The sequence below is a fragment of the Brienomyrus brachyistius genome, chromosome 20, assembly GCF_023856365.1.
Source record: "Brienomyrus brachyistius isolate T26 chromosome 20, BBRACH_0.4, whole genome shotgun sequence".
NCBI lineage: Eukaryota > Metazoa > Chordata > Actinopteri > Osteoglossiformes > Mormyridae > Brienomyrus > Brienomyrus brachyistius.
Window position 1 is genome coordinate 19,193,612 of NC_064552.1, and position 27,972 is coordinate 19,221,583.

At 44.5% G+C, this 27,972-nt stretch overlaps 2 protein-coding genes across 4 annotated transcripts; one reads left to right on the plus strand and one right to left on the minus strand.

Annotated features, from left to right (window-relative positions):
• Window positions 1-13: 13 nt before the first annotated feature.
• LOC125715723 (calpain-2 catalytic subunit-like) lies at window positions 14-12,432 on the plus strand. The gene is made up of 20 exons (XM_048987581.1): window positions 14-267; window positions 1,034-1,103; window positions 2,974-3,092; window positions 3,633-3,766; window positions 4,017-4,185; window positions 4,763-4,846; window positions 4,926-5,011; window positions 5,359-5,433; window positions 6,198-6,358; window positions 6,514-6,695; window positions 7,976-8,187; window positions 8,494-8,530; window positions 9,193-9,258; window positions 9,459-9,516; window positions 9,756-9,820; window positions 10,230-10,298; window positions 10,594-10,672; window positions 11,680-11,796; window positions 11,937-11,995; window positions 12,173-12,432. Exons 1-20 carry the CDS (start codon window positions 25-27, stop codon window positions 12,194-12,196), a joined length of 2,109 nt encoding a protein of 702 aa, XP_048843538.1. The 5' UTR covers window positions 14-24; the 3' UTR covers window positions 12,197-12,432.
• aars2 (alanyl-tRNA synthetase 2, mitochondrial (putative)) lies at window positions 11,852-27,946 on the minus strand. 3 transcript variants are annotated; one of them, XR_007384156.1, is made up of 23 exons: window positions 27,675-27,946; window positions 25,542-25,730; window positions 25,185-25,330; window positions 23,247-23,438; window positions 22,737-22,881; window positions 22,265-22,410; window positions 21,871-21,979; window positions 21,367-21,405; window positions 21,152-21,263; window positions 20,956-21,083; window positions 20,494-20,638; window positions 19,890-20,059; window positions 19,128-19,241; window positions 18,495-18,635; window positions 18,268-18,405; window positions 17,978-18,081; window positions 16,732-16,840; window positions 15,224-15,346; window positions 14,064-14,174; window positions 13,537-13,620; window positions 13,343-13,453; window positions 12,488-12,717; window positions 11,852-12,229 (listed from the first exon to the last, which is right to left on the minus strand). XR_007384156.1 is itself a non-coding variant. In XM_048987579.1 (22 exons), the coding sequence occupies exons 1-22, from the start codon at window positions 27,909-27,911 to the stop codon at window positions 12,550-12,552; spliced, it is 2,961 nt and encodes a 986-aa protein (XP_048843536.1). In that variant the 5' UTR covers window positions 27,912-27,946; the 3' UTR covers window positions 12,294-12,549. The 3 variants fall into 3 exon arrangements, 2 of the variants coding, with proteins under 2 accessions (XP_048843536.1, XP_048843537.1); XM_048987579.1 differs by lacking the exon at window positions 11,852-12,229 and having other exon boundaries at window positions 12,294-12,717; XM_048987580.1 differs by lacking the exons at window positions 11,852-12,229; window positions 12,488-12,717; window positions 13,343-13,453; ... (2 more) ...; window positions 15,224-15,346; window positions 16,732-16,840 and having other exon boundaries at window positions 17,990-18,116.
• Between the last annotated feature and the right edge of the window lie 26 nt (window positions 27,947-27,972).

The following is a 27,972-nucleotide window of genomic DNA, read 5'->3' on the forward strand; positions in this document are numbered from 1 at the left end:
GGGTCGTGAACAAAACTCACAAAAATGCTAAGTTCCGGAATCGCGGCTAAGTTGCAGCATAACCGTGACCGAGCTCAGGGCATCGGCAGCAATGAAAAAGCGGTGATGTTCTTGGAGCAAGATTTCAAGGCGCTCAGACAAGAGTGCCTGAAGAGTGGAAAGCTGTTCGAGGATGACGCTTTCCCGGCGGATCCGGCATCCCTTGGCTACAGAGAACTGGGACCGAAATCCGCGAAGGTGCGCGGCATCACCTGGAAACGTCCTAAGGTACATTCTTCTTCTTCTTCTTCTTCTTCTTCTTCTTCTTCTTCTTCTTCTTCTTCTTCTTCTTCTTCTTATTATTATTATTATTATTAAAGTACATATTACTGTTATTTAGCAGTACAGACATACCTGTGAACTACTGAAACAGATCATTGCGTATATATTTAAAATAATTCAACATCAAGATATGGCTTGAATTGGTCATATAAATTTAAAGTAAACACAAATAAACTGTTTGAGATCCACGATTCGATGGTTTGGTTGTTAAACACCGTATCCCATACAGTTTAATCGGATCATAAGGGAATAGGAAAACACCAGGGGGAAATGCATCTTCTAAATTACATCATATTGATTCATTTATATTTTCCCAGCTTTATGCTTGCGCGGATATGTTAAGATACTCAAAGGTAGCTTCATATGTAAAAATAATTACCCTGCCATTACATTTTAATATTGCGTGTTACTCATGCGTAGCGTTATTTTTAGGACTGCAGAACTGAATAACACAATATTGTGGCAGACGAAAGTTGTCTGCCAAACTAAGAAAGTAAAGTTACAGTTTTCTGGTTGCACGGGGAATAACCTAATTACAAACGTCTACGTTCTGTAATAAATCAAATACAATCGGCGAAAAAATTTTTTATTTTACTGAACCTTCTCAGGACACCTTATGCCTTCTTTATATGTTTAAATGTAGATATAAATCCAAAAACCACAAATTGACAATTATGCTTATACATATTTTGTGGCCTTTTTTGTTTGTAAGGAACTATGTCCCAGTCCACAGTTCATCGTTGGCGGTGCCATCAGGACAGATATCTGCCAGGGAGAGCTGGGTCTGTCATCACCGCTATCCGCTCACTTCTTCGTCTTTGCTGAGCTTCACTCCTGCAGTTAAACGATGCCCCTTCTCTTGTTTACGAAAGGGGCTGTGGCTGATGATAAATGTTTCTTGCTTTTTAAAAATGCAATGCTGGAGAAAGGGGGTGCGGCTCCCATTCTGGGTTGGTCGCGCTGAATCGCAGCCTTGTGGCTGCACTTGGATCAGATTCCCCGCCAGGAAGTATTTTCTAACTAGCAAACTCCAGTACAGGGGCTGGAGTGTGCGAGCCTCAGGACTGTAAACACAGGTTTTAGGCCGCATGAGTTCAGTGTTCTGCATTACTGGCACTGAAAAGGAGCCTGATGGACATTAGGCTGATCACAGTGACCTATAGTGTTCTACCAGTGTCAGAGAAGCTCAGAATTTATAAAGTGTTATTCCCCCTGGACTCGGTTCATCACAGATAAATGCTGGGAAGCTAATTTGCTGATCAGCTCTGAATTGTTCAACATTACCACTGTGGTAAGACTTCAAGTTGAGGGCTGCTTAATTAAGATCATTACTTAGTTGAAATAGCTTTAATCCTGGGTTGAATATCTCTGGTACCATAGGGGTGAAGCACAATGAGATGCGTGCCTGCAGAATGATGATTGGTGTGCTGATCCCAGCTGAAAGCTGATTGGCCCCCGGAGTGCCCACTCCCTTGTCACTCACAGATTCAAATTGTATAACTGGATAACGATAAGGTTGGCCCCTCTCTATGAATTACGGACCCTCTTACGCCCTGGGCAGTAGTGGTGCCCAGAGAGCCACCCTTAAAAAGCTGTTGCTGTAAATAACTGTTCTGGTTTAAGAGGTTGGGGCTGAGTGAATTTAAATTTTTTAGAGATTGGCTTGTCATTGTTGACACACCACAGCAAAATGTGTCCTCTACCTTTAACCCATATGCGACATAGCAGGGGGCACTTAGTTGTTCAGGGAACCTTGTGCTTCCTTGCTGGTTGGGTCAAACCTGTAATGTTTCAATTATAAGTGCACTTCCCTGTCCATTAAGCCACCACTGCCCCATTCTGTCTCACTCTTTATAAGTTAGCGGAAGGGATGTGCCCATTTGCTAATGGGTGATATTAGAGCAGAAAACTGCTGATGGAAGCTGAGCAGGAAACTCAGGGAATCACTAATCCTCATTTTTAAAGGGCCGGCGCAATCACCCCAGATGTGCTGTCAGTCTCCCTCCTATGGTCTAACACAAAAAGTCTTTCCAAACTCAGTGGATCCAGGATTTAAGCAAAGCTTCCACCTTCCTTCCAGCCTTTATGGTTTATATTAGAATCTGTATTATTATTATAGCCCTTATAATCAGATGGGAGTACAGATAATCCATTTAGTAATGTATACATTCATCCATCTGCTCAGACACCCATTTATCCATTAGTTATTTCTCCATTTGGTGGCTGTAACTCTTAGGTTTACTCTGACATGCTGGTTAGTGTGAGGATGACCAGACAGACAGACAGACAGACAGACAGACAGACAGACACATGCATGCATACACACACACATACACACACACACACACACACACACACACACACACACACACACACACACACACACACACAGACATACACACACAGACACACCACAGACACCACAGACACAGACAGACAGTAAGACAGACAGACAGACAGGCATACACACACAGACCGAAAGACAGACAGAAAGACAGGTGCACACACACAGACAGACAGACACACACATACAGACACACCACGGACATACATAGACAGACACACAAAATACACATACACAGAATGAAATGACATAAATCTATGTGCTTTCTTTAATAACTGTAGTATGGCATTAACATTGGCCTTTCTCAGGGGACTGCTGGCTACTCGCCGCTATCGCCTCTTTGACCCTGAATGAGCAGGTCCTGGCTCGCGTTGTTCCACGTGACCAGAGCTTCCAGGAGAACTATGCTGGAATCTTCCACTTCCAGGTAAATTAAGGACTAGTCTGAGAACCAAACTTTTCTGTGTTTGGGAAAAACCTTTCTTCAGAAAAATGTTGTCATGAGTATAAAAAGTGACCTTGAATGACATTCATCCATCCATCTGGTAACAACAAACTCAGCATGCAGGGGCAGATTAACTTATCTGGGTGCCCTAGGCTGACATCAGCTGATTTAACTAACTAAAATAACCTGGAGGCTACTGGCTAGAAAGTGTTCTCCCAAGGGCCAATGAAGCTGTTGTGGAGCTGAAAGGAGAAACAAGAGAGAAGAACAAGCAATGTTACATCAGCATGCTGGGTTTTGGCAGTAAAACTAGCCAAGCTGGTGAAGGGGGGGGGAGACAGGGGCTATAGTCCAGGATAGGTTATGCATTTATCTGCCCCTGCCAGGACAGGTCGTGGGGGTGTCTGGAAAATAACCCTGGCAGCATAGGCCATAAGGTTTGGCTTTGCCCTGGGTGGGGTGCCGTTCGTGAGTTTTTAAATTGTAAATTATCCAAAAGTATTAACCATTGTGTTGCCACAGTTCTGGCAGTTCGGTGAGTGGGTGGACGTGGTGATCGATGACCGGCTGCCAGCCAGAGATGGGGAGCTGCAGTTCGTCCACTCAGTAGAAGGATCTGAGTTCTGGAGCGCCCTGCTGGAGAAGGCCTATGCCAAGTGAGTGAGCCCGTGCCTGCCGATAGTATGCAAACTGTCCACTCAGCTGTTTTTCCTGTTTGAGCGGCTTTTCAGCTGCATGCGGCTTACACTTATTTAAAAATACCGTAACTGTAAAACACAGTATTAAAAACTCTACCTACCTGAAAAGCTGTAATTAGAGACACTCACATCACCATCATCCGGCCTCGTGCGTTCGTATCCTTAGCTGCATTTAGCTGCACTGAGCAATGTCACCTGCTTGCTGTAGGCTGAACGGCAGCTATGAGGCTCTGTCAGGGGGGAGCACGACGGAAGGATTCGAGGACTTCACTGGGGGCGTCACTGAAATGCACGAGCTAACGAACCCAAACCCCAACCTCTTCAAAATCATCCAGAAAGCCCTGCGCAGGGGGTCCCTCCTGGGCTGCTCCATTGACGTGCGTCAACACATCCGCACACAGCCCCTGTCCAGTTAGCCAGCCACTATCCATCAGCAGTTCGTGTTCTCGTTCTCCTTTAACGCACTGTTTCCCAACTGGGGCCACCAGACAGTGCACATTTTTGCTCCCTCCCAGCTCCCTACATGGGCTATCTGGTGGTTCCCGACGACTGGGTTGGAAAACGCTGCTTTATTATGTTATTGAATATATAGTAAACACAGTGTGTATGGTCTTGGGTATGGTGAACATTTTTTAGTGATTAAATGATATTCTCACAATCCATTCTAGCAGCTAGATTAGCTATTTAATGAACATCCTTAGATTTCTGTTGTCAAGATTTTTGTCGTCATCTAATGTGGACAGGTAGAGGCTTGTAGGTAGTGATGTACACTAATATATACGCAGGGCTCAGTTCAACAGAATCAACTAAGTTTCATGTCTAAGTTGTTTGTAGAGGTGCAGTTGGGTGGCATTATGAGGATGAAGTAATGATGTAACACTTATAGTGGAAACAGTGTAATTCGCTGCTTAAGAACTGAGGAGGGTAATCGCAGGAAATGGGCTCTTGGTTCAGATCACAAGCTTGGCGGATTCGGAGGCCATCACGACCCAAAAGCTGGTGAAGGGCCACGCGTACTCTGTGACCGGCGCCGAGGAGGTGAGCTGCCTGCTTCACGACTGGGTGTGGTATCACTGAGGACGAGGAGCTCAGGTTTCTGTGTGCTGTCACTGTAAAGGTGAGCTACCAAAGAACCACGGCGAAGCTGATCCGTATCAGGAATCCCTGGGGACAGGTGGAGTGGACAGGCGACTGGAACGACAGGTACAGCCCTGCTGTTTGACACTGCTTGGCAGAGGGATGGGATAGTGTTGCCGCTGACGATATTTGGCAAAGTTCCAGGAAAGGGAGGAGTCTAAAAGAGGAAGAAATGCACCTGTTGGCTTCATGCTTAAGCTGAGTTGCTGTGATAAACATGGATTGATGGCATCACTATATTAAGAGCTACTCAGGTTACATTAAATCATGAACTGCCCACTCATTCTATTTCTTCATTTTATTTTACTTTTCAGAAACTGAAATGTTTGTTTTTAATGTACAGTAGAATAGGGAGGTTAATTTTGTTCACCTTGATGCTTGTTTATGCTCCCAGTTCATCTTTTTTCTTACAGCTCCGCTCAGTGGAGTCAAATCAGCGATGAGGACAGAGCGAGGCTGACCAACCGATCTGAGGATGGAGAGTTCTGGTAAATCGAATTCTTGTTCGTCCTTTCTCTATGTCCCTCTTCTCATCATCCAGAAAAAAAGAGTATTGTCCTGGTACTGTTTTGTTCCCAAAGGTATAAACTACATTAATGTACCCCCAATGGTACACAAGTGTTCCTCAGAGTCCATTTCTGTACCTTAGAAGAAAGATTTACCTATATCTAGGGTACAATTGGCATGAATTGCCAGCCTCAGTGATGAGTAACTGTACCCTTACTGGTATTTTTTTTCTGACAGTGCAATTTCTGTCATAATTTAAGATCAGAATTTAAGGTAAAATGTTCTCAAAGGGGGACGGCATGGTGGTGCAGTGGTTAGCACTGTTGCCTCACACCTCTGGGACCCGGGTTCGAGTCTCCGCCTGGGTTACATGTGTGTGGAGTTTGCATGTTCTCCCCATGTCGTCATGGGGTTTCCTCCGGGTACTCCGGATTCCCCCCACAGTCCAAAAACATGCTGAAGCTAATTGGAGTTGCTAAATTGCCCATAGGTGTGAATGGTGTGTGAGTGTGCCCTGCGATGGCTGGCCCCCCATCCTGGGTTGCTCCCTGCCTCGTGCCCATTGCCCAGGATAGGCTCTGGACCCCCCGCGACCCAGTAGGATAAGCGGTTTGGAAAATGGATGGATGGATGGATGTTCTCAAAGGGGAATAGTCTGTTAGCGCAGATAAGTGATTACCTAGCCTCTCTGTTTCTCTCACCCTACTGTGATCTACTTTTTGGTCGTTTCCTGTTTGCCCTTCAGGATGTCCTTCTCTGACTTCCTGCAACACTTCTCCCGGGTAGAGATCTGCAACCTCACCCCTGATGCTCTCTCTGAGGAGGACACCGAGAAATGGAGCCTGTCCAAATTTGATGGGACCTGGAGGAGAGGCTCCACCGCCGGGGGGTGCAGGAATTATCCAAGTACCAATCCAACCCAAAAACCAGATTCAATGATTCTATGTCATTAATCAAGCAAAAGCACTTTGAAATGATGAACCGCCTGATAGTGTTTGTGGAAGGTTGGCATTTATTCACAGAAGTATTTAAAAAAACCGCACCATTACTCTTCTTTGCAGACACCTTCTGGACAAACCCACAGTTTGTGATTAAGCTGGAGGAAGAGGACGATGACCCTGACGATGAGGAGGTCGGCTGCAGCTTTGTGGTTGGCCTGATGCAGAAGAATCGGCGCCGCATGAGGAAGATGGGGGAGGACATGCTCACCATCGGCTTCGCCATCTACGAGGTGAGGAAGGAGGTGGTTCCCATGAAGCCAACAGCCATGTTTTCTAGTAGGTGTGTTGTAGGCTTACCGCTAAGTTTTAAATACTGTTATTGGCTTTGGAGACAGACACAGGGTTACCAGTTATGTGGCTGATGCCAGGAGGTTTTGGCCAAAAGACAACATAAAAAAGTGCATTGTATTATATTTATTTAGTTAGCAGATGCTTTTGTGATGTGCAAGTGAGTCAGGTAGCCCATTATATGCATAGAGCTGTCAAGGAGCCACCTAGCCAGACTGAGCTTCCAGTGAACAACCAGTAACCAGTAAGTGTAAGCTGGAGCAAAAGCTATACAACGTAGCAAAACCTAAAAGGAGAGCTATTCAAATGAAAGACAAGTGCAAATAAGAGTATCAAAGATAATCAAGAGACCAGCCAATGGATCCCAGATAGAGCAGGTCAGGGGTTGGAGGGCTGATGTCTTTATTCAAGTTAAAAGGTGTGGCTGATCACAGAAACACCTTCTGCATCATGTAGTGTTACCTTCCCAAAATTTCTAGTGATGGTGTTGAACTCAACATCCTTCCTTGTTTTCTGTCATCTACAGGTCCCTCAGGAGGTATGTGTCAGAAGGAGTGGAATTATGGTTATGTACAGAACTTTTTGTTTGTGTTGTTAATGTCTGGGCGTCTTTGCTCATTTTCACTGTCTCATAATCCATCACTGCCCCACGTGAAATTAGCAGAGATCAAATATTGCAGGGGTGGCTAATCTTATCGATAAAGCGCATGTCTTATCCATAGTGTATGCAGGTTTTTGGGATAACCTTTAGGTCAGCTGTTCACACCCAGATTAGAGCTGTAATCTGTTAATTACCTGGATTTAAGAAATTAGTATCCTTACCGATATCTGGAAAGAGATCAGCAAACATTTACGATAATCAGTATTGCAGGGTAGGTTTAGAGTGACTAGATAATCCATGTCAGGGGGGACACTTTGAGCTACTTCAGGTTTTATAAACTACTTTAAAACTGAAAGACTCCTGTGCTTGGTTAAATAGTTCAGTTCTTGTGCTTTGACTGGTTTCCTTGATTGAAAGACTCATCCAGGTGTTTCACGTTAACAATAATGACACGTGCATCATTATAGGAGACTGACCAATCAGCACACAAAAAGAACTCAGTGCTTAAGTTAAAGCCCAGTTCCTTTTAATTTACCTCCCTGATATGGATGATCTTGTCTCTCTAGACAGGTTATATTGTAATGTGGGTGTCCAGACATGTCCTCTCTGACACATACTGGTTCCCCTTTCCAGTTTGTGGGCCAAAGGAAAGTCCACCTGAACCGGAACTTCTTCATGCAGCATGGGTCCAAGGCTCGCTCTGAAACTTTCATCAACTTGCGGGAGGTGTGCGGTCGCTTCTGTCTGACCCCCGGGGAGTATCTTATCGTGCCCTCCACCTTCGAGCCCCACCTGAACGGGGACTTCTGCCTGCGCATATTCTCCAAGAAGCAGACTGAGTTTCAGTAAGCGACCCTGTTCAAAGATAGACTTTTGAAAGATAGACACAGGAAAGAATCTAACTGTATTGTCACTGAGCAACATGAAGTAGATGTTATACGCTAAGAATTATTATTTTCTGGGAGCAGTTTGTTACACCAGTGCAAATCGTAAGTTGTTCTGGACACAATAGTTATAGCTTTTGAACCTTTGTCATATTTGAGTCTTTGCATCATCAGTTTTTAAGGACGATAAGTAAAGAAAGGGGTGTGATCAACCGGCAGATGAAGTGCTGGGCTCCTTTAAGAGCCTGCATGCCCTTTGTGTTTCAGAGAAATGGACGATCCCGTTGAGTCAAATGTGGGAGAGGTAAAGACGACGTGCTTGCAGCTCATGTTGCAAACGTATTTCCGGTTCTGCTGTTTTCTGATTATTCTTTGTAGTACTTTTATAGCTACTGGTGGATTTAGATGTGGGCGCCACGGGCAACCACACAAAAAAGGAATTGGTTGCAACATTTATGAGATCAGGTTTCTATTGCTTATTTGCACATCACATCAATGACATCATGTCACCGTGTGGGTTAGTTACCCTTGTGGGAGTGGGCGCCCTGATTTTAGTCTGAGAGCCGGGCAGGCGACCACTCAGAAGTACCAGATGGGGAGGGGGCCAGGCTGGGCTGACCTCAGGTCACCTCATCGAAAGCCTGAGGTAGGGTGGGCAGGCAAATCTGTCAAATAGCACGTCTTTGTACAGTACTGATGCAACTGCTGAAATTAGCTTTAAATTTAAAATGATTTATTTGTATCATTCCAAATATCTTCATAAAAATGACAGTTTGTGGCGAATAGTGTTTTTTGGCATAGGGGGGTTGCCCAGGGCGCTATAGAAGCTAAAACCACCGCTGTTTATACAAATTACTTCTATAGAACATACAGAACTACAGCATGTCTGTCTCCTCAATGGAGTCCTGTAATTACCGACAACCTTCAGTGAGTTTAATGTGACTTATTTCTTATTTGTGGTTGCAGATGGAAATAACTGAAGGGAAGATTGATAGTACATTTAAAAATCTTTTTGGGAAATTGGCTGGATCTGTGAGTACCTTAATTTTAATAGTCGTATATTCTGAAAAAATGTTGAGAAATGCTAAAATAAAGACCTTTTGAGATGTTTTGAGTGTAAAATGGGATTATATCAGTATTTCAATGAAATAAGTAGCTTAAGCTTGAGGAGCTTAATGTAGTAATTTTGCTCATAAGGACTTCAATATTTATGCCATTCCCTTATGTTATAGGACTGTGAAATCAATGCCTTTGAACTAAGGAGAATTTTGAATAAAGTGGTGTCCAATCGTGAGTAGCTGTCTGTATTCCTCAAAGTGCCATAATCATGTAACTCTCCCACTTTAAATCCCATTTCTTTGGAGAACAGGTAGTCTTCAGGAGTGTGAACTATGAACAGGAGTGTTTAGTATTGGCAATATGATATCAGATTGCCGAGAACATTCCAAACAATGCATACATTGTGGCCATAGACTGTGATTCGTTCATATTTTTGTTTCTTCCTAACATTAAGCCTATATCTACTCTAGGGAAGGAAGTCCGGACAGACGGGTTTAGCCTTGAAACGTGCCGCAACATGATCAATCTTTTGGATGTATCCTTTTCTGTTTTCCAACATATTGCTGCAATATCTAACTGTTGTTGCCAATTAAAAAGATGAGGGATGTCACTAGAGGTTATGTTGTTTTTCACAGCAGAGTCCTTTTTGGTATCTCAGGAAAATGAATATTGATTAAACCCGGGGTTCTTGTGGCGTTTGGCCCTTAATGCAATCCTCATACATCCCTATACTGTATTATGTATAACTATAATAAAATTATGGCCTCTAGATCCCTCAAGTGTGGTCTGTAAGCTGGATATTACCAGGGTCCATTTCTTATCAGGTGGCTGCTCATGTTTATATGGCCATAAGGCCACGTCCTTGCTGTGTATGCTGTATATGGTGATGATAAGCCTCTCTAGCGAACTGCACTCATGTTGCTGTTCCTTAGACATTTTTACAGAAAGATGGAAGTGGAAAGCTGGGCCTTTTGGAATTCAAGATTTTGTGGAGCAAAATTGAAAAATACATGGTTTGTGTTGCAATCATCCATGCTCCCATTTTCTGTACTTGCTTGTCATAGTCAGGCCTGTGGGGGACCGGAGCCTGTCCCAAAAGCTACAGGTGTAATGCAGGGAATAACCCAGGAGGTTGGCTGTGTCGCAAAATGTGACAATTCAGACCTGAGAAAAGTGACAACTATTGTATTATAGGCTCATGATGCTTTATTGGCGCTAACTGCACTGTGGCTGTCATTGTAACGTTATGCAAACATTAACGTAATGTAACGCACCATGACATGTGGTACTATAATTGTTGCGTTTTAGGAAATCTACTGTCAGAAGGATACTGACCATTCGGGCACCATAAGCTCTGCAGAAATGCGTTTGGCGGTGGAGGAAGCAGGTAGGATGAGTGGCCTTAAACGACACAACTGATGCTACCACGTCACTGACACTGCACTGAGACACTCAGATGGGTTAGAACCTTTACAAACAGAATTCAGCACAAGAATTCTAACCCTGTATGTATCTCAAATACGTTTTCAGCATGATTTTTTTTAAGCCAAAGCTATGATTTGCTTAAACCCTTCTTTTTCAACCTAGTCTTTGGGAGCCTCCAGACAGTCCAAATATTTTGAACCCTCCTAGATCCCAGCACACCTGAGACACAACAAAAATGTGGCCCTGAGGATTGGGATTTTTAACAGGCTGGTAAAAATTATACTTGATTCTGCAGAGGATCTGATAAGTTACGGGAGGGACTAAATTTCAGTGAAGTGGCATTTCAGCACCAGTTCAATCGATCAAGCCTTTTAGGTAGTAGCTTCCATCACTTCTGCTGGAAGCTGTAATGCCTGATGAAACTGCATCTATGGGATGGATCCTTTGAGCTGTATCCTGCCATCTATTAGTGTTATTGTGTCACTTTTGTGGTCTTTGGCTTGGAGTTCCTGAGAATGCAAACAGGCTCATTCTGGCTGGGTGTCTCTCTCTACACCACCTGTACGGCAGCGTTTGCTGTCGATTGGCAGAGGTGGTAGTTTCAGGTCCAGAAAGTGAAAATCCAGACCATAATTTACTTTCCAACCAGATGAGTACTCTGTGACTCTTTATGGTCAACTGATTGGTTGAAAGTAAATCATAGTCTGGATTTTTACTTTCTGGACCTGAAATTGCGACCTCTGCTGACTGGGCACCTGCATGTCGTAGGCAGAGTCATCCAATGGCCTCTGAGCACACTGCTCATTAGAACCAACAACCTATAGCAAGGGAAGATGCCAGTGGCTTAGCTCAGCTTGTCTTCTCCCCTGGACGTGCCATGTTGAGGAATGGGAGAGCAATTAGATATAGTCATAAATAACTTCTGTCTGCATCTGAAGGAGCCCCACTGAGACCTTCTTCTGTCTTCAGGGTTCTTGCTGAACAACCCTCTGCACCAGATCGTGGTGGCCAGATACAGTGAAGCTGACCTGACCATTGATTTCGATAATTTTGTGGGGTGCCTGATCCGCCTTGAGGCCATGTTTAGTGAGTAGCAACATGAACATATTGCTGTGTACATAAATCCTATTTTTAAGCTTCATGACAATCTCACTGTTTTAATACTGTTTCACATGTATTTTGATGCTTCAATTCAATTGTAACACGCAATAAACATGTTTTAACAGAAATATTTAAAAGCCTGGACACAGAAGATTCTGGAATGGTGAGCTTTAACTTTGCACAGGTAAGTCATCGGAAGCAGGTAGCTAGGCCTGCTAGCACTGGGCAGCGTAGCACAAAAACTGTTGATAAATAGCAAGTGAAGCAGCTTCTGTACTAAAATCTTGTAAGTAATGTTTGTGGGTGCATTGTCTATGATGGATATTTCTGGTTTTTGAGTGTTGCTTTTGTCTTCCTCTAGTGGCTGACTTTCACTCTACTCTAAAGCTTCAGAGATGGAAGCCTTCACAGTCTCCACCTGCAGGATACCGTTAAGAATAATTATATAGGAAAGCAATAGTAATATAGCATTTGAAACAATACCAGTTATATAATTGTTTTATTTTGCGTACATGTGTTTTGGGATTTTATCATTGTAATCATTAAAATATTTACCCCAATTAAAAGACTTTCTATAAAATGTTGTACTTTTAAAAGGAGTAAATAAAACTTGAAAATGCATTTTTGCAAGTTATATGTGAGTAACCTCCATGAATGTTATACAGCAATTACTTACAGTCCCTTAACATCAAGGTAGTTTTCTATGAGAAACAGACAGCAGGTGATGTCCCAGTGCGCTCAGCTCCGCCTCTTGCCCTTTGCGAACTCCTTTGCCCAGTGGATAGCCTCTGTAATATCTGTGGTGCATCCCGTCCCCTTGGCCACAGTGGTGGAGCCGCCGGCGTTTCCCCCAAGGTAGGTGCACACGGCCAGGGCCCAGTCGCTGGCGGACAGAGGGCCGCAGCTCTACGGGGCACACAGGGGACATTTGTGATGCAACACTTCTGTCACACAGGAAGGTTTATAGTAACATTTCTCAACCCGGTCCTCAGGGACCCCCAGATAGTCCACGTTTTGGCTCCCTCCCAGCTGTTTTCCAGACTGCACATTTTTGCTCCCTATTGGGACCTGGGAGGGAGTATAAATGTGGATCATATGGAGGTCTCCGAGGACCGGTTTGAGAAACACTAGCTTAACAGCTATCTACATCTATTCCTGTGTAACGGCCAGTAGGCCAGCAAACTCGGCTTGAATGAAGCTGTGTATCGGCACTGGTGCTCGCAGGGGAAGGTCTGTGCTCTCACACTTTGGGACTTGCATGCCCTCGGCTGTGTGCGTGTGTCTGTCCAGTGTTTGCTCTCATGGGTTTTACCTGGATGTGTATGTTTGTGGATTTGTATTACCAACGGCGAACTCCTACATATTTCTAAATGTTCTTAGTTGTTGAAACTCTTAACTTCCTAGGAATGAATGCAAGAATGACTGTAGAAAAAATGACAAAATATTAACCTCACCCCCCCCACCCATAATCATCATCAATACCTTCAAAGACAAGAAGTACTCAGAGCAAGCTGGTCCTGTGATGTTTTACCTTGGGCACCTGACAGGCACAGAGGACCTTTCCAGACTGCTGCTGTGACAGTAACATGACCAGCGTCCCAGGGGCTTGGTCACTGTACTGATTCACTGCCTTCATCAGCACCTGCAGTGACCAGCAAGGAGCAAGTAGCACACCTGGGCACAATGTCACTTTTTCACAAGCAGACGTCCAAAGAAAGAGCATACTGATATCGAGTCCGTGTCCATGGTGTCCACCACCAGCTTTTCTTCCTGGTGTTTTGTTAGCAATGCCTGAACTTTGTTGGCTGCCTGAGGATTGACAATAAAATAGTGAGAGAACAAAAGCCTATGGTTCACTGGCCCTGCAATCAAACCAACAAACTGCATAAAGGAGGAGGTGAGTTGCAGTGTGATGTAGACAAATATGCTTATTCATGCAATATAAAGCAACGTAAATAGGGCTCCCCGGGACCCTGGCCAGGATAAGCATATCTTATATCTTGTGGACACTTTAAATCAGTGTTTCCCAATCCAGTACCCGGGAACCCAGCCAGTCCACGTTTTTTGCTCCCTCCTAGCCCTTACTGGGAGACAGCAAAAAGGTGGACCGGCTGTAGGTCCCCCAAGGAATGGACTGGGAAACATTGGTTTAAACTATCAATGACTCGTAGATCTAGACAAATCAGGGACGTCCAAAGGTTCCAGCACCCTAATAAACAAGTGCGGATCTTCCAGCTGGTTGTGCCAAGTACCTCAGCGATCTCCAGCTTCCTAACCATGGTGTTGGTGGCCCGCTGTAGAGCCCGCAGCTGGCTCTGAAGCTCCCTCCTCTGCCACTGGGGGATGGCGGTGTTCTCCACGGCCTGGACCAGAGCACACTCACTGTCACCCACCCACCAATTAGAAGTGAGGCGAAAGCTATAAAAATGAATACATTCAGCAAACGCACAACTTACTTTCAATAATTATAATGGCCATTAATGAGCCTTATCCGCCACTCATTGCGCTGCAGTGCATACAACAGTCGAAGGATATAAAGCCTATTACACTAAAAATTTGGGTTAAATACAATAATTCATAATAACGAAAGCATGTGCTACTTTGTTATGCTTGTGAAAACATTGCACGGCTTCAGCGGTTTGTCGGTTCTGTACAGGACAGTACTATATGTACTTATTGTTATTGTATAATCATTACTGATGCTGTACTGTACTTTTATTTTTTTTAGACTTACCTACAAATTTGACTTAAAGTTAGGCTTAGAAAATGGATCTTGTTCGTAACATGGAGAGGGCCTGTTGAAAGCTTATTTGATGGTTGTCCTTGACTATTACACTGTTTAATAGAATTTTTCAAACCACCTCTCTGGTCAACACTCCAAACAATCATTAACCCAAGCAACCAGGAACTGGCATTAAAGCTAATCGACTTGTGCTCACAGTCTCTCCCCTACACATTTTTATTCCAACAGAATAAGAGTTTAAATTCAATGAGCAGTTACCACATGCATCCTGGGCAAATTAAAGTCAAATCACTTCATAACAAACTAAATAATATAATCTTACAAAAATAATGTTCAAAATCAGGTTCCTCCATTGTCTGTCGGACCTAGTGAAAATCACTGTACAGCCTATAGGATTTGAACGTAACCTACTGGTCACAGTCACCTGCTGACCCACACACTACCCTCAGCCAAATACCTGTGGGTCAAGAATGCAGAGCAAAGCAGAGTCAAGCTCAGCTCCAGGTGGACCGTCTCTCATTCCAACCTGTTATGCTTTACCAACTGGTTCAACCAGCAGGCAAATTTACTGTAATTATTTAATAAAACCTGTTTTGTAAGTATCAAAGTTATGGTGCTAATGAAGCGATTGATAAATGAGAGACACCCTGCTTTGGAAGTGACACACACATCGATCAGCAAACCCGCTTCTTTGGACAGGCCGTGTGCGGAGGGCAAGCAGGGGGGTGCCGCTGGCACCCGTGTGGACAGGGACTCCACCTCCTGGGCCAGGGCGTGGCCGGCGTCGCGAGCCTGCGTGACAGGGAGGAGGCACGGCTGAGAGCATATGTCAGGGCATGTGACTTTAAGGTAGCTGTATACTTCAAACGACATCCGGACAAAACATCAAACACATCGGGGAGAATAATCTGTCACATACTTACGACGCTGCCACCTTGTTCGTTGTCATGACACAAATCTAGAGCGTCCAGAATGTTGCCGGTGCAGCAGAGTGTATTTTAATAAAGGAGTCAACAGCTCTTAAAATGTAAGTTGCTCTCTATTAACAGCTGTTGTTAATTACTAGTAGTGGCACAGACAGGAAAGCAAACAATTTATATCAGAGATTCTCAACCCATGGGTCACGACTCAAGTTCTGAAAGGGTTGCAAGGCAGAGTTGGAAATGTAGACATTTTAAAACCCGCAAGTTCCTTTGCTGATCCACGATCAGATTTCCCAGCCCCAGTCCTAGAATTAACTTATATAAAGGGGTCTTGGGTCTGCAACTGTTTATCGCAAACTTAGTGAACACTGAACCAATCCAAGAAGCCAATCCATAGAGGTTTAATATAAAATTCATTGGCACATCCATTCAGATTTGTGTGATAGGCACTGATTGGCTTAAACTGCAGAGTGCCCTGCATGCTTGATCATAGCATTAATTTAGACCTATATTTGATATAGGGTTGTACGATGGAGTTTTATGGCCACTATTAATAAAAATAAAACACCTCAAGAAAAAAGTCGGAAATTTCTAGATTAAAGTTGTAATTTGCTAAAATAAAATCATAAAGTTACAAGAAAAAAAACCTGCAATGTTTAAAGAATAAAGTCATTCAAAACTATGCAAAAAGGTTCAGAGTCATGTAAGGACTTTGCGTGGCAAAATGAGGGGGTTTGAGACTGCGGTTAAATTTAATTAATTAATAGCTGTTAGAAAGTTATTCTGAAAATCCAAGGGGTGTGCACTGGGGTATGCTTTTTTCTCGTAACTTTTACTTTATTTTCACTTTATTCTTGAACTATTATGACTTTATTCTGGCAAATTACAACTTTAATCTAGTAAATTCCAACTTTATTCTCGAGGTTTTATATTTTTATTTCTATTAATAGTGGCCCTAAAACTCTGTCGTAGGGTTGCGACTCAGCTGGCATGGTAAAAAATTGGGTCGCAGCACAAAAAAAGGTTGAGAACCACTGATTTAAATGACACTAACAGTTACACGCTAATGAAACACATGCAGTCCACAGCAAGCATTACATGGTTATGACCTTTACTATTAACAGAAACCCAGAAATACCCAGAGTTCCGGAACGGTGATAGAAAGCATGGTAAAGCAAAGCGAACCTTAAGCTCTGGCTTAGAAGGACCTCATTCACTGAATTCCCAAATGGGACGTGATATTAGCATCTGCACCTTATTTGCTTCCTCTCCTGTGACGGCTACAACGCGACTGATTCCCTTCACCATCTGCCTCTCAGACACGATGACGAAGTCCTGGATGTACCCTGTCCTCAGGAGGTGCCTGAAAGAGTAAGGGAGGAGGCAGGGAGCCTGGTCACTGAGCAGAGCGATGCCTGTGCGCTGGCGGCTAACACGAGCCCAGAGACATGCTATGGTGACACAGCACCCAACCGTGTGTGTGACCTGTGTGTAATGGCATATGGGACCCATGTTTGGATACCAGCTTTCCGAACACAAGTCCAGTCATAATTGCCAGCTGTCCTAAGCTCAGGTTGTGCAGTTTTTGCTAAGGTTGGGAGGTACTCAGTGTCCATCTATCCCTGCAGATGAGCTTGGACTTGCAGTCGTTGTTCCTCTTTAGAGATACAATCTGTCCATGTTCGTCATGAGCAGTTATGATTTTTCAGGCTCTTCTCTTGACATGTTACATAATTTAGCAAATTTTGTTACAAATGCCCCAGAAATCTGGGAATCAACAGTTCCAAAACTTCTTTGTTGTTCCATATGGAAAACTATTGTATCAAAGTGCTGACCATCAGGTCTCTTAATGACTGACCTTTGTAGATGCGTTTGTAAGTGTGATTTTGTCGCTTTAGCATCATGCCCTTTTCCATGTGCTGCCTCTGTTATTTTATTCACCCCTGTGCTTTACATTGCACCTGTGAATTAAGCCATCTGCTTGCTGTGATGGAGCGAAGACCTACAACTGAACAGCTAAAGTCAGATGTGGGATAATTTAAAATTACGCAAAGAGGCAAGGCTGTGTTCCATGAGGGTGTTTGGGAAAGCAGCTGAGAACAATGAGACCTTCCTGCACTTTCATGTAAACTGGCCACACTATTTTTGAGTAGTGGCATTTGAAACGTACTGAACACGAATGGGACAACCACCAAAGTCCATCCATCCATAAAATCCGGGAAATTTCAATTGACACTCAAATGGACAAATGAGGAATTTGAACTTGTGAGGATGGTTCGTAAGAAACTAAACTTACAGATTTACCAACATGCCTTATTAGTTACTGTGACACCAATGACTTTTAAGTTGTGTTTGTCACAGTCTGCTTTTGATGTACAGAGTGAGAGTACAACCATGTATAAGAACTGTATAGACTTCGCAAAAACAGATGCGAAATAACTCCTTTTTGGGCTACACGGCTTGCCGTACTTATTGAATTAGCATTAGCATTAGGCCTTACGTTCCGCAACAGAGCTCAATAGATGTTGTGCTGGGGTTGGGGCCGTGGAGCAGGTCAGATGCAGGGACACCTACTGACACCACCCTCACTGGATCAGGGTAGACCTGCAGTGCAGACATCACCCTGGGTCACGTCACTGCTTTGGGAACAATTAAAGCACACTAAAGGCTATGTTTTGGACACAAAAACATCCTCTATTGCTGAAGAGGAGTCCAAAAGAATGGGCTTAATATCACAAACAGTGGGCTACAAAGAATCTAATACAAGTTGATGGATCATCAAGTTTCTACCTCATCCACAGTTCGCAGTCCTGGTATGGCTCTGGCTACCAGTAAGGGCAGCTCCTCCGCGTAAACAGGCTCGTCTCGTTTTATAATGTCTTGCATCATCTTCTCAACCTCCTGAAGCTGCTGGGTGCTCAGTGGTTTCTGTACAGGCGGAAGCAGGAGACCACGCTGAGGCATCTTACCCACACTGTGACTGGGTTGCTGCACCGCATCACTGAAGCCCGACGCACCTTGATGCTGAAATCGAAGCGTAGGCGCTCCGCCGTGACATGAGAGCCACGCTGCTCCACCTCCTCTCCCAGCAGCTGCCTGAGGGTGAAGTTGAGGATGTGTGTGGCTGTGTGTTTCACCATGCAGGCCAGCCTCTGGGCCTGTGAGCAGCATAGGAGCAGGTCTCATTCTTTCGGTAAATACAGCAAGGAAACCCAACAGGAACATCGCATATGTATGTAGGCCTCTGTGATGCTCATCTCAATTTATTCTCACAATTCTCACTCTTAAGACCCCTTCAACCATCTTTTCATCCATTACCCCTTCCGTGTCTTCATCCACCCACCTCTTCATTATTACTCCCATGACTCCATCCATCTCCAAACCAATATCCAGTTGGAGCAGCAGAGATCTAGATCTTATCCCAGTAAGTATCTAAGACACCTGCACATACACCCAACTGGGCCAACATCGTATGAAAACGTCTCTAAGCAGTCACAAATCACAGCGGCTCTGTAGCATTACATCTTTTATTTTGCTGACAATAAAAGCAGACCACAGCCCCCACTGCCTCAGTGTGGCGAGGAAGAACATTACGGGGGGGGGGGGGGGGGACTGTCCTGGCGGCCGAAAGTGTCCAGCAGGTGCTCTACCTCGTCTATAAAGAGTTGAAGCTGGTCTCCCTTCCGGAGGGCCTCAGTGGCAGTGACCTGATGAACCACGTACCCTCCGACCAGCTGCACCTTCTCCACGGGGAAGAGGACGTCCTGCACAAAGGGTTAGAGGCATGTCAGCCCTCAGCAAGGAGGCCCAAGAGGGACCCCACTGATGTGCCCTTACATCTGCCAAATAACTTGACCCTTCAATAAATCAAACATAGAATATACACATATTGTTCTAAAGTCTTAGGCAGTCAAAGGAAATCATGCTTAAATGATCTTCATCTTGATGTGAACCTGTGATATTACATCTGAAAACCTTGCCTAGTCACCCCAGTATTTGCAGCAGCCGTCCAATACACACCATCCTTTTGTTGATTTGGCCACTTGCAGACCTTTCTTGGCTATTCAATACCTCATCATGTTATTGAGCTAATTAAGTTAAATTGGATGGATGGAATGGACTGAGGAGAGCTCTGTGAACTGAAGCTGTCTGCTTATAGCCATCCAGCAAGATATAAGCAACTTTTTGGTGAAGAGAAAAACACTAGTTATTTTTTTGTGTCATAGTTCAATATATTCTAAGGATAAATAGTGTTTTATATACACTTACTACCCAGATAAATACCTTTAAACATTTCATTGACTTTTGCACAGTGCTGTGTACCTACACACACCTGTCTTATAAGCGCCTAGATAAGCTAGATTTGCCTGCAAATGCTACTGACACAGACGTGTGGTCGTGAGGCATCTTACTGGCTGGCTGTCTTGGGTGAAGTATCCCTGGTCATGGTTTTGTCCTCCTTGCTCTGCATAGAAGCAAGTCTGGTCCAGAATGACGCCACACCTCTGGCCCTCATACACTTCCTGTACCAAGGCCTGTCCACAGTAGAGTGCCTGGACGGTGGCCTGACAGGGCAGGAATGCTGAGGATAGAGTCAGCCAGGGTATACAGGCATTAACACTTAACTTTACACTGAGTTTTAACATATACCATCTAAATCTTGAAAAGCAAGAATCATTAAAACTGTGAAGCTTTGCAATGCCGTTTCCTGTGACAAAGTAAAGATGCTTTAAGTTAGAATTTTGTAACCTTCTGATGATTTCCTTTTGAAAATACTGCTGTACAATGGCTGAACGGTATAATTAGATACCACCCAAACGAATTACAACTCAGCTGAGTATCTCAGTACTTGCGATGCGTCAATAGCATATGGGTAACATGTGATGCCGATGGTGACATCATACATTATGGAGGTTTAGCAGAAGGACGCACACACTACAAACAATACAACACTATTCAGCGTGAGGTCCAAAGCACAGCCCGTATCCACAAAGAAGAGCCGAAATGATTGATTACCATACTTCCCATCCTTCCCCAGACTGTAGTGGTACTTTGGCGAGTCCTCTGTGAAGGGAACACCCTTGTTCTGCAGTTCAGTGAGGGTGAGGACGTCCAGCTGTGTGCAGCTCTGCGTGTCAGAAGCCTGGGCCTCGGTCTTCAACTGGTGAGAACAAAACGACGACCTCATTCACTTCCGGTTCACTTAAATTGGACATAAAATTCGGGGGGGTTCAAATTCAGGATCCACATTCCTGAATGGAGGAGGGGGCTAAGAATGTCATTGATGCTGAGCAATAAAAGGCAGAGACCATGCTAACGCTACGGGATCTGAAGGACAGAAGTCGTTATCAAATAGCATGAAATTTTCTAGAACTGGAACATTCTTTTATAGAAGCCTGTAGATCTTTAAGTTTCAGGTTGATGAACTAAGACACCAAATAAGGCCTGTGATGGACGAGGGACCAAACTGAGAGATACCTTCTCTTCCTCCACTGCTAACCTAAGCAGGGTTTCTGTGTCCATGGCAACGCCTTTTTCCTCCACCATCAGGCTGACAAGGTCGAGGGGAAAGCCCAGGTTGCGATGCAGGGACCAGGCGATGGATCCTGAGGGAAGTCGGGGTTAGAGTATTGCATTGCGCAGCGCAAAGAGCGCGTCAAAGGGCGAGATTAACCTGGAAACAGCCGAGCCCCGTCCATCCTCTGCAAGGTTCTGTCGATGACACGCCGACCCTGACTCAGCGAGGACAGAAACTGGGCCTCATTCTCATTGATGATGTCCATGATCTGCAAACAAACAATGTTTCGAAATAAGTTTCTGTGGTCACCAGACGCCCAGTTACAGTACGACGTGAAGTTCTCTTCGTCTTCTCTGTGTGTATCACCTTACCCTCTCAGTTTCTTTGGCCACTTCAGGATAAGCATCACCCTTTCGGGGAAGAAACAGTCACAATAACAGGGCATGAGACACTCGTTTACATAACAATCGATAAATTGATTAGTCAATCAAATTCACCAAAATGAGTACATGAGGAGTTGGGCGATATGATGATAATTTCAGTAATTGACTCTTCGTATGGTATGCAAAGGTATCAGTGTACGCAAATATCAGTCATTATCGTGGCAGGTGGCTAGGGTTTACTGTAAGTTTGTCAAGCACGACATTAGATAGGTTTTACAATCCATGACAGGTCTGTAAATCATAAGTAAATCCTGCTCGCTGATTAATCGATTCCCAGAGAGATTAAAAACCATGATCAGCACTGCTCATTACCACCACCCCCCATTCAGGTACCTGAAGCCCTTAACTTGTATTTGGTGGTTCACCGTCATAAAATCTTTTTTACAAAACTGGTTTGAAATGATGTTATGTGGTGTTAAAGGTCACACTTACAAGGATGTCGGCCACCGTGGGCACAAGTCTAGCCAGAGACCCTGGGGGAGACTGGAGCACCTCGATGGAGAACCGCACAGCCCGGCGCAAAATCCGCCGCAGGACCAGCCTGTTAACCATGTGTGGGCGGGGGCACACACACACACACACACACACACACACACACACACACACGCACACACACGCACGCACACACACGCACGCACGCGCACGCACGCACGCGCACGCACGCACACGCACGCACGCACACACACACACACACACACACACACACACACACACACACACACAACACAAACACAAACACACAAACACAAACACGCAAAGATAGATTAATTTCCGCAGCAAATACCCTGAGGCATAGCCTCAAAGCTAAAATGACAGACACACTCACTCAGCTGCCGACATCCCTGGATATACTCCATCAGCGATGCAAACTGTCAGAGTGCGGACGTGGTCGGCGATAACACGGTACGCCATGTCCACCCCTGACACGTCTGATTGCCCGGTCTGGCCACGGTATTCTGGGCATTTGGAGCACTGAGGTGAAAGAGACATGAAGAACAATCCGAGCTTTGAGCTTACAGGAGAATGACAGCTGACAGGGCTCATGCGGTTTAGATAAAATCCAAATAAACTACATTTCCCATGACACACCCACTGCAGCAATGGCATGTACACAGGCATGGGACTACATACATAAGAAGCTCGGCTAACCCAATGTATCTGGACAAGGAGTACATGGAAAAACACCAGCACATAACATAAAGGAACATGCAAACTCCATTTCAGATGGTTGTTAGTCTGGATATAAAGGCAGATTTAGATGAACGTGTGGTGCATGCAGCGTAATTGAGTGCTGACACCTGGTGGATGGAGGCCAGCAGGGGTGTGAAGAGGTCGGTGTCGTAGTTGGAGCGGTGGCCCTGTAAGACAGCCAGCAGCCGCTCCAGGCCCATGCCGGTGTCCACACTGAGCTGGGGCAGCGCACGCAGGCTCCCATCGGCCTCCCTGCGAGGTGGACAACAGCCAGCAGCACGAGGTGAGCTCCCTAAATACAGGTGCCCTTCCAGACAGCAAGCAGACCTGGTGGCTCTCAAGCCGGCTCCGTCTACACCAGCTCTGTCCGACCAGAGTGGAATTCGCTACCGATCAGCACATTTTCTCTGATGGAGAAACATTCATCTAAACGCCAATCAGAGCGGAGCAGCTGTCCTTGGTGCCAATTGGCCTATGGTGTGGCAGGATGATGATGCCACCCAGACTCCATCTTGACCTGCTGTAGCGATTACCCCACGTGGTGCTTTAAGAACATCATCCAGTAAGGACACGTGTCAATGGACGTCGAAAGCAGGGCAGGGTCACCGCTCTCCTACCTGTTGTACTGCATGAAGACCAAGTTCCAGATCTCCACCACATCTGCGCTGTCCCCGTTGACCAAGCGGGCTGCATCTCTCCCCCCGACGTGATCGTAATGAATCTCCGTACAAGGGCCACAAGGGCCTGTCTCGCCCATTTCCCAAAAATTATCCTTCATCCCAAAGGGCAAAATTCGATTAGGCTGCACCCTACAGGTGAGGGGAGAACAAAGGGAGAGATAAACCAGGGAACCTATCCCAGAATGCAGAGGGAGAAAGGCAGGGGGCCGCCCTGGGTGGGATGCCAGTCCATCACAGGGCAGTGACTCACACACTATAAGATATACTCTACACACAGAGCAGAATCAGAAATCAAACCCACAACCATAGAGATGTGAGGCCACATACCACCATATACCACACTGCTTAGCCCTAATTCTAACTTCTTAACATAAAACAGAGTTCAGTCTTTAAACTCTTTAGTCTTTATAGAAATACGATTGCATTAACTATGCATTGCATAGTTCTGACTGAATTATCTGTGGGTGTTTTTCCACTGGGGTAAAAACTGGTACCGGTGCCGAATGACATCATAACGTGAGGCGAGTATTTTGTACTGAAATTGAAAAATGGCTGTAGTGTATTATAGGGCTGAGCGATGTGCGATATTAATGCCCACATCGCATGATATGCACTTCCAGTTCTGCACTGCTAGCCAGCTATATAAAAATAAGGCTTTTTCTTACTTTCAGTTCCATACAAAAATTATACCGCAGGGCATTACATTTTTGCAAAAATATTTTTACTCTGCTATTCTGTCACTGGAAAAAAGAAAAAAATTTGGCAAGCTTTGCAATTTAAATTATTATACCTTTTATAGATTCTAATACGTTTAAAAATCAGTTTAAAGTTTACTTCCACTGCTTTTGCATGAGCGCTGCATACATTCTCCAAGACAATCGTAATCATATTCTATCCATCACTGTAACCGCTTAATCTCAACTGGGGTCGTGGAGGGGGTACCGGAGCCTATTGTCGGAACAAGGGGTGCAGGCAGGAACCAACCATCTGCTGGTGCCCACACACCACAGGGCACACACACTCACACACAACCAATTACGGGGCCAACTTAGAGTCGCACACTTTTGGACTGTGGGAGGAAACCGGAGCCCCTGGCGGAAACGCACACAAACAGCAGAAAGGTCCTACGACCGACCCAGGGATTGAGCCAAGGACCTTCTTGCTGCGAGGCAGCAGCGCTAACCACTGCACCACCGTGCCGCCCTCATTTGATCCTTTAAATCACTCGAAGACGGGTTTGTGAGATATTTATGAACTCCTTTTTTGTTTTATAAATACCTCAATATTTATTACAACAAAATCACATCGCTAGGACAACACGCCTGTTGTATTAGTCTATTCAACAAATACTTTATAATTTCTTGTCATGCCATCTGGGTCTTTTTTTGTATTTGTTCTTACGACCAAATAGATTTTCTTTTTTTTTTTTTTTACTTCGTTTATCATTGTTATTATAATAATACAGTTTGCGACTGTTTTGAAGGCGGCGTTTGTATTGTGTTTTAGAGGCACGCTGTTTGCATAAGCAATCGACAAAGAAAGCGTTTCAAGTCCCTCCCCAAAGTACCAAAGTACCATAGGAGTACTCCAGTTGGTCTGGCACTTTTGGTACTGGAACTTTTGGTACTGAGACTCGACTGGAAGTCTATGGAAAAGCGAAAGTACCGAAAGTACCATACCGTAAGTACTGTACTTGGTGTGGTGGAAAAGCTCCTTATGATATAGAGCCGCAATTACCCTAAACATACCAATTACTCTGATTAAAAACTGCATGACATCAAATAAAACACACCTGAGAAAAATCCTCAGTACAGGTCCACACAAAAGGAACATGTGAAGGGGTGAGATCATGTGACGAGATCATGTAACACATACCCCATGCTTAGCCAAATCTCCTGTGTATCTCTGTCAGGCTTAAGACCCAGTCTCTCGTCACCGCCGAAATAGGACACGTAGAGCCGGTCCGGTGGGATGCCGTAAACCTCGGTCAGAAGCTGCCAAGCCATGGCGCAGGACTCTTCCTAGAGGTTTGCACAACAGGGCGCTCTGTAGTCTCACCATGAACAGATGAAAGAGCTCTACGATTTGAGAGAATGGCTGAATATTTACAAGGGGGAGCCCAAAGGAACACTGCAGTCCTACACGGTAGCGTCCTCCATGCCCTTTTGGCCACTTCTCTACAGGTGGTTGGTCACACTACTATGGCGACCACAGCATGTCAGACTGCCTAACCTTAAAGTAGTCGCCGAAGGACCAGTTTCCCAGCATCTCGAAGAAGGTGTGGTGGTAGACATCCCGGCCGACGTCGTCCAGGTCGTTGTGTTTGCCTCCTGCACGGACGCACTTTTGACTGTTCACCACTCGCCGGTACCTCGCCATCTCGCTGCGGGGATCCACCGAGCCCAGGAAGATGGGCTTGAACTGGAAAGGGGGGGGACACAGGATCAAGTCACCTGCTGCCACTTGCTGAACACGCCTCACCAAACGCTGCCCTGAGCTAAAACCCCGATGGAGCATCAGTATGCACCTCAGACGATTAGGCCTCTGTGCTTGTGATCGGAAGGTTGCCGGTTAGAATCCCATGAGGTACCTTTCTCATTCAACTGAAACGTTCCAACCATCTAAGTCACTAATGGTAACTTTTGGGAAACATACTCTGTATGGTTGGAATAGTAGCTGTGATTCTATTTGGCTCATGAACAAGGTCATTAACCTTGAAGAATGTGCCAGTGGTCCTGGGTAAACGGCCTGACTGTGCACCATAGCGTAGCCTTTGCCCTCTCACCTGTATGTGTGTTTATGTCGTAAAATCGAGAGCAAGGTGTGATATGCAGTAACTGGATAAGTCCAATGTATCTGTACTTAGACTTGAACAAATGGCAAATAAAGCATAATTTCATTTTCATTTCACATCAATAGTTAAAGAATTAATACAACAATAAAATTTAAGCCAACAAAACACATTTCCCATTTTTAACATTTTAGAAAAAACATTTAAAGTTTTTTTTCTTAAGTATTTGTTCAAATTTAAAATATTACACATTACATCAACGTTTCTATGTAAAAAGCCTGACAGACTGGTGACAGAGGCCACTCTGCCTTTCTGCTGGACACTTCCAGGTTCTGCTGCATCCCTCTCACAGGCTATTTGCTGCGCTACTGAACATACCTGAACTCTGACCTCATCTATGCACTTTACACATCAGTCTATATGCCGCTACAGTGCTACATGCGTAAAGCACACCAATGTTACGGGTACTGTAGACTGTATTGAAATGATACTGACCACATGCACACAAAATTACACTGCATTATGCTTGCATTTGTCCTTTACTCTAGCCGTTGAATGCAACATTTGCACAACTCCTGAATACTTAACTGCACATTTGTCTTAAACTTTTGTGGAGAGTATTTATTACAATTATTTACATATTTCTTGCTATTTGTCTGTGCCTTTTTTATTATTGTAATCTGTATAAACTGGAGCTCTCTCATCTCGTCTCATACATGTACACAGCTGAGATGACAATAAAGTTCAAGTCTGGGAGGAGTTTTTGCAGCCTAAAAGCCAGGAGAGCGAGGCTTAAAAACTTTGGCTTCCTCAGACTATTGGACTGCTGAGCAGTCTGGCCACTCCCAGCCTAAGACTGGGTCTGTTAAAGGAACTTGGAACACTGGAGGTATAGCTCTGAATCTAAACCTATTTCTTTTACATTTTTCTCCATGCCGAACTTCCTACAAAACTTGCACAATCGTTCCCCACCAATCAGGTAGTTACCTGTAACAGTCATGTTTAGAGTATATGTCCCAATATTTATATTAACCTCATTATATGACTCCACAAATCATGTCTCTGAAGCGGATAATAAGAAACTTTAGCTTGACTTTTGACGCTCCTATTAAGCACGCATATATACAGTATAACAGTGATTCAGTGTTTGAACTGGGTAAATATAAGAAATGAACGTTACATTAAATAATTAGGAAAGCTGAATGGATGAACTGCTTTCATTTCTTTATGAATGCTTTTTGTGAATGATAAAAAAAAACTTAAAAATGCCAGAAAATAAAGATAAAACATGATAAAAAAAACATTTAGACTAAAATGTTAGAGCGAAGCAAACAATTTAATAGGTGATCAAATCGAATGCTTAGAGCTTCGGTGTGATTTTAAACAACACTCCTTAATTCCTATTATGTGAGAATTGCTTTCTGACAATATCAAAGAGATCAGTCTTGATATGCCTTTATAACATGCTCCAGGCGTGCAGGTTAGTAGCTCCAATACCGCTAACACAAAACAGACTGACTCCGTCAACTTAGCTGTCAAACTCCCGGCCACATAAACAGAGAGCTGAGACCAACCTGGTTCATGCCGGCATTGACGAACAGCAGGCTTGGGTCTCCGCGCGGGCGCACGGGGGAGGACGGCACGACCCTGTGCTGATGTCGATCCTTAAAGAAATCTATAAACATACGCCGCACATCCCTCGATGTAAGTACACTGTTCTTCTGTGTGGATGAATATAATCTACGTCCATTCGTACATGTTATCGTAGAAATATATTTACGCGAGATTCTAAAAGGAACGACAGCGGCCATATTTACAGTAGAAGGGCCGGAGCTGCTAAGGGGTCAAAGTTAACATTTTCCTGTAACCAAT